Genomic DNA, 7,137 nt, shown 5'->3' on the forward strand with positions numbered 1-7,137 from the left:
GGCGATCTTATACCCGACTAATAAAGTCCCGACCTCCGTGTCGTCAGATGTCGTCCAACCAGCGCTGCGGTGGTTTCTTTCAGTGCATTTTATTTAATAATAATAACATATACCTAAATGTATTTTTAGAAGATTAGTACGAATATAATTACATTTTAATTTCAAATGCCACTAATATTATTCATTTATTATTAATGATACAAGGAGTATTTTACAATAATTAAATGCAACATAAGCATAGCTCGATTATTGCGAAAATGAGATTCTTACCAATTCATTTTTCTAAGATCTATCGAGTTCCCAGATTTTCGCGATTGTTGATTTAAATCACGTATATTTGTTTTTTTTTCAAACAGACCTGTATTCTTAGAAATTTTAATTAAGTTAATTGTGCTCGTTGAGATAACGATGTTTGTACCCTAATTAGTTCGAAATATTTAATGCACTGAATTGGGATCATGAACGTCACGTCTACCAAGTGTGTAGTTTAACAAAGAATTTCAGCATAATTATTAATACAACTACCGAACACTCAGAAAAAATTCCTCCGATGCGGCCGTATCCGAACCGACGTCTTCTAGCATACCGTGTCAGACGCTATACCTATACTATGGTATACTATGCTAGAAGACGTCGATTCGAATCCGGCCGGATCGAAGGAATTTATTCTGAGCGTTCGATCTTTGTATTAATAATTATAACAAACTAGTGGAGTAATTTCACATAAAACAATTGAATATCAATTCAATACAAATTTAAAATTTCAGCATATTTTACATGGCCGTAGACGTTCCATTAGCCTCGCTCATGGGTTCGCATAAGGGTAATGTGTCTCCTACCTTTACCTTTACCTGTCTGTACCTTAATATTATACGATGCAATGCCTCTCAAGAAAAACACTTTACCTAATTTATTTATTTATTTTATTTTTGAGGGTACAAACATCTTGTATCACAATGTAATAGAAAGTATATTAAATAATTATAAGCAAAAGCAGTTCCCTTCTTATAAAAATACTATACCAAAATACAGCATTAACGACACTAAACAACTAAATGACATGGTACACACACACATGACACATTATAGAAGCAAAGTAACATTACGCGAACTAGCTCGCTTTAGTAATAAAAAAATAATTAGATAATACTTTCTTAACGTACGCACAGCTTGTTTTAAACAAATCAAAATCGTAAAGTCCAGAAACCTTGTTGAAGTTATTGCTGTCACGCCATATAAACGAATTCCGCTGTATTCTAAATGGACAGGTAAATGAATTAGTGACTCGTTACGTAAATGCTTAGCTGGAACCCTTAAGTGAATCTCAGACAGAAGCTCGTGCATTCGACGATGTTGGTATTATTTTAATGAGATAGTTTATATAGAGTTCTTAGGTTTTCGCGATTGTTACACAGATGGGAAATGAAACTTTTTTTCCGGATTTAAATCGCATATATTTGTTTTTTCAAACAAACCAACGTTTCGGGCCCTTTACAGGTCCCATTGTCACGGTTGACTGAGGTGGTATAGTCATCAACCAGTTATATCTAATATTAATGCAAACCACCTTATTTTTTCCACTATAGTTACAAAAGTTTTCATTAAATACCTTATTTTTAATTTTACAAGGAAACATTCCAATTTACTCTACATTATGTTTTACAAATGATGATTTTTCATTAAGTTAAATTTATTATTAATTAATAATGAATATTAGAAAAATTAAAACATATTAAATTGTGGTTTGCATTAATATTAGACATAACTGGTTGATGACTGTATCACCTCAGTCAACCGTGACTATGGGAGCTGTAAAGAGTCTAAACGTTGGTTTCTTTGAAAAAAACAAATATACGCGATTTAAACCCGGAAACATTGACTTACAAATAAATGGACGACGGGTCTAATACAAAAACCACGAAAAAAATGTCCCAAGTCAACCTATTCGAAATTTAAATTGTAATGTCATCGCAGTATCGCGCTGTCAGTAGAACAAATGAAGACTAAAGCGGAGTGTCGCGCTCTGTATACGATTTTAGCGCCTTAAAAGTGCGGACACTTTTTAGCGCGGACCCGACGTCCATATAATTGTAAGTCAATGCCCGGAAAAATAGTTTCATTTCCTATAAGACAGTTTATATCTACTATGTCACGTCCGCAATTCAAGAGGAATTATGTGGTGTCTTTTAAAGATATCTAAAAGACATTCTTCAAAAGTTAGCCTTAATTTTTTTTTTGTGATACGAAGTGGCGAATGAAGAAGTCGTGTGTCCGGTGGTAAGGGACACACCTGTCCATAGCCATTGCAGTGCAACTCGGAGCTTTATATAGCAACGATTTGAGGGACACTGCCACTGCGCCCGTCACCGTAAGACGTAAGTTGACAAATACCTATTATTTGACCAAAACTTTCCTTAAAGGAGACCCGCGACTAGATGTAGAATCAATTCGTGAAAGTTTTAGTACAATCGGATGAATAGTAATATAACGTACGAACTTAGAAACAAACATTCGATTTTATATACTTAATAGATTCCCTAACCTCTACATTCTATTTCAATATGTATGAATTCGATTCAATTCTCGTGAAGGCACACTATATAATATTAAAGCATGTTATGTGGATCTGTTTCTTCCATTATCAGTGAGAAAAGGACAAAAAATCAAGTTTTAACATACATCTTTGTCCTCAGAACTACAAAAGGCATGCCCTAACTAACCTTTTTTTTCCAAAATTGAGTTTTATACTCATTTGAAATCAGGAAAGACGTCTACATACCTAATATTTTGTAGAATTTTATTTCAATAATCGTTGGATACGCAGTGAACTTAAAAAGCACAACTGAATTCGATTTCTACCATAAAAAGTTTAACTATTATGTGTGGCGCAGTATAACTTTCCGGAATGAATAAGAAAAAATACTACAAATGGTCAGAAATGAATTTATTGTTTCTCAAAATATTCTCCATAAGCGGTAATGCACTTTTTCATACGAATGAACCAATTTTGAAAACATTTATGCCACTCTTCCGTGACAATCACTGAAAAATATTTTTCATATTCTTCGACAGCCTCTTCGGGTGATAAAAATCTTTGACCTGAAACTGGTTCTTAATTTTTGGAAATAAATAAGTCACTGGTGCCAGGTCGGGTCTGTATGCGGGATAACTCATAAGGACAACGTTGTTTACCTTCAAAAATTCATTTGTCTATCTGGTCGTGTGAGAACTTGCATTATCGTGGTGCAAGATGATACGGCGTTTACGGTTATTTTTACGGAGTTTGTCAATGACTTCCGGCAAGCAAATGGTCGTGTACCATTCACTAGTCACGGTACAACGATTCTCCAAAGCAACAGTAGCCACGTGTCCAGTTTTATTAAAAAAAGAAGCAATCATCCGCTTAGAGGCACTTTGCACGCGACACTTTGGTTGGTTTCGGCTCATCTCGAAAGACCCATACACTCGATTGCTGCTTGCTTTGTTTTGGGATCGTAACTATAAATCCATGTTTCATCACCTGTTACTATGTCCCACACGAAATTTGACGCCCCTTCGTTGAATCTGGATAGCATGACATTGCACCAAGACTAAGTGACGCGAACCATTTTTTGAGCCTCAGTCAAATTGTATGGGATCTACCGAGAGCACACCCAAATATTTGTGTAGTATTGATTGCATTTAACTCATGCCTATGCCTAAAGATGCCAGAATCTCATGGTATGTCACATGCCTGTCTGTTTTGATCATATGACGCTCAGCATCGATGTTTTTGTTATTCACAGCAGTGGACGTGCAATCATCACGAAATTCGTTACTGAGATTCACACGACCGCGTTTGAATTCTGCACACCAGCTATAAATAGTCGTCTTGCATGGTGCATCATCGCCAAAGCAGTTTGAAGCCGAGCGAAGCTCCGCTGAGCTGTTACATTACACTTAAAGTCGTAGAAAATCATACTCCGAAAATTTTCACGAGTTAAATCCATGGTGACGTAGATAACTAATTTCTAAAATGACGCCACAATATGAAAACAAGTGACAGTCAGATGAAAGAAACTGTATTCTACAGCCAAAGAGTTCCATTTTCAAATGTTGTAATTACTTTTTAAATATTGTTTATGTAACTGGCCAGTTCCGGAAACTTATAGTGCGCCCTATGTATAATCTGCCCCCGAAACTCAAAAAGACGCAAGTAACATTTACTCTACCTAATTTAATCTACCTAATTTTTGGTTTCGCAACTATTATTGGATATACAGTAAACTCAAAGAGCACTTTGATAAATAAATATTTTGCGTGCTATAAATTATTTCTTTTACCATTATCCTGATTAGAAATATTAATATCAAAGGATTTAATTTAGTAATGTACGGAACTATTATGTACTTCAATTGCAATAATTACTTCTTAAGCAACTCATGAAAAAGCCAAATTATAAATTTATTTAATCCCTTTATTTTTTTATAATTTTCTTCCGTAAATTTAAAGAAAAAATAAGATTTTTTTTCAAAAGCGGCTAATAAAAATACAATGAAAATTTCTGTATAAAACATGTCTTAAGTTTTTTCTATGATAACAACTTTGACGGAACGAATAAGTCGTGGTAAGCGACACGCCTGTACATGACAGTTACAGTGGCGCTCAGAGCTTTAAATTGCATAGCTCTGACGGGCACTACGGTACGCTTGTCACCCTGAGACATAAGTTGGCAAGTCCCATGTGCCTAATTTCACCAGCACCTTTCAAAACTGGAACTCACATTCCTGCTTGGTAGCAGCAATTAGTGCTTCCTGCTGGCAGCACTACTTCCCAGGATAAACTCATTTACAAGGAGCTCTACCGCTACTACTAATATTCAACATAAAGTATGTAATGTAAAATATATTTAAAATATTCTTTTTTTGTTGCTTGTACTTTCCTCCGATGGCAGAGCTGTCAAATTAGTTTAAATTGAACTTGCTTCTTATAAAAAATTATAAGGGAACGTAGAGGTTTGCTAGCATTAAGTGTCAACAAATTTGACAGCCCTATATGTGAGTATTCTATCCTCTTCTTACTTATGTGACCTACAGAAAATATACAGTTTATATTCGTGCGTACACTGCAATATAGTTGAATAGAGCATCACGTATTCAGTGGACACCCGTCGATTGATTAGACAAGTTCATCGGTATATCTTTCGTGTTAAAAGTGTATATTTTTGTCTATATTGTCTTTATTTGTACATACATTTACCTCAACAAACAAAGTAAGTAGGTGTATTTTTTAAATGAAGCTAATAATAAAACAGTTTTATTTGCTCACGTATACGCCTACCTTCTGTAGGAAAATAAACTTTATACATATATAAAATAATAAAAGCTTTACGAATTACTTAAAAAAATGTATTCTATTTTTAAGTATGTCACAAAAATATACTATATAGCCCGTGATCATAATAAAGACAAAACGGTGTATTTTTTGGTCAAAATTTACATAATTTGAAAGAAAAGTAATAACATTGCCTTCTTATTTAAATGACTGTACATTGCCACTATAATAATAATAAAATCGTTTATTGTTGCCACTGTAATACACAAAGCTGTATCGTAACAGACTTCCTATGATTTTAAGCTGTTATGGTACGATGTTACACAACAGGCTAGATTCCGCAAAATTGTTATTTTCGTGAACTCAAATAAATAAAAAAAATGTTTGTTTCTTCTCTAAACATCGCAAGTAATTATATTCAATTGTTCTCCTTATTTACCCTTTTTTTCATTGATTAAATTCTTCAGCCATGGCAAGCGGCGACGAACAGAACGCTACTTCCAATCTCTCTCCGCGAGATATTTTCGAGATTCAACAAACTTGGAAGCCGTTGTATGCCGATGCTGGTAACTATGGAGTCGAATTGTTTAAAAGGTATTTAAGCTGTGTACTAGTTAATGAATATTAAGTAGGTATACCTATCACAAGCTGGAAACATAATTTTGAGAATTTTGTTGCTCTTAAAAATCTTTCGGCTTTTATTGAACAGATTTCGTTTCATTTGTCCGAAAACACGGTAAGGTTTTTTTATTACACTATTTAAGATTTTACTATTTCGTTTTCTGATTTTCATTTCCCCAACATTCCGTTTGAGTAATGTACCGAAATGAATATTTTGTTTTTATACAAGAAATTATATCCACAATACATTTTTTATGGTTTTGCTTTACCTCGGATTTAATTTAATGTTATTGTTACAGATAAACCATAAATGAAGCTTATTAATTATAAATGAGGTTAAAGTTGTTATTAAATATTCCGATAATAATTTTAAACATGTGCGGAAATGCAAACAAATTCATTTCTGGCTGCATTTTCATAATAAACTAACCTAACTTAACCTAGTAAAGGGGGGCACACCCACGCTTGACCCTGCCCACGGATTGTACTTTTGCATTAATTTGCTATGTCTATGTAATTTTATCTGAGAATCATAATTTTATCAAATCGAAAATATTTATAAAATTTTTACACTTGAAAACGTCATTTGTTAAGCTACGGCTCCTTCACTGTACTTGACTTCCGTGAGAAGAACGAGTACGAAACTCTAGGGATTGCTCTTTTCAAATAAAGTTACACACTATGGAATACCTACACCTTGAATAATATTTGTCAGGAATGTAGATTCATGCCATCTTTCAATATATCTTTATCTAACACGTAGTCTTCAATTTTGTATTATGCCTTTTCAATTGAAATACTTTTGATGTAAAGTTTAAACTTAGGAAATAATAATAATAATAAATGTTTATTTCAGTAGTACAATCAACTTTACATTAACAGTGGATGGTACCTCCTATTAAGTTTATCAAGCCTGTGTCAGAAGGCTCCGCTCTTCCATAACTATAAATGCATATTTAACATTTTTAAGTTATACTTAATGTAGTGTTTAATTTTTCCATTTCCAAAAATCGACAAAAAGAAAAGAAACAATTTCATTTTTAACAATTTTCAATTTTCTTAACTTTTAATTTTAAATTTAATTTGAATCCTAAAACGTATGTGTGTGCATTTGTATATGAAAAAGTATGTGTGTGTGCGTGGGTGTGGGTGTGTTTGTGTGTGTGTGTGTGTGTGTGTGTGTGTGTGTGTGTGTGTGTGTGT

At 33.7% G+C, this 7,137-nt stretch overlaps 1 protein-coding gene across 2 annotated transcripts in view; it reads left to right on the forward strand.

The window, feature by feature from the left end:
* Positions 1 to 5,140: 5,140 nt before the first annotated feature.
* Positions 5,141 to 7,137, forward strand: part of LOC113228561 (cytoglobin-1-like) — a 7,154-nt gene continuing 5,157 nt past the window's right edge. The window contains exons 1-2 of one of the 2 annotated variants that reach the window (XM_026461910.1): positions 5,141 to 5,251; positions 5,781 to 5,907. In XM_026461910.1, coding sequence (XP_026317695.1) covers positions 5,783 to 5,907 — 125 coding nt within the window. In that variant the 5' untranslated portion in view covers positions 5,141 to 5,251; positions 5,781 to 5,782. The remainder of the gene's footprint in view (positions 5,252 to 5,780; positions 5,908 to 7,137) is intronic. The other variant, XM_026461911.1, reaches the window with a different exon arrangement.

Source organism: Hyposmocoma kahamanoa, unplaced genomic scaffold (genome assembly GCF_003589595.1).
Source record: "Hyposmocoma kahamanoa isolate Upper Pololo Valley unplaced genomic scaffold, ASM358959v1 232, whole genome shotgun sequence".
NCBI classification, from domain to species: domain Eukaryota; kingdom Metazoa; phylum Arthropoda; class Insecta; order Lepidoptera; family Cosmopterigidae; genus Hyposmocoma; species Hyposmocoma kahamanoa.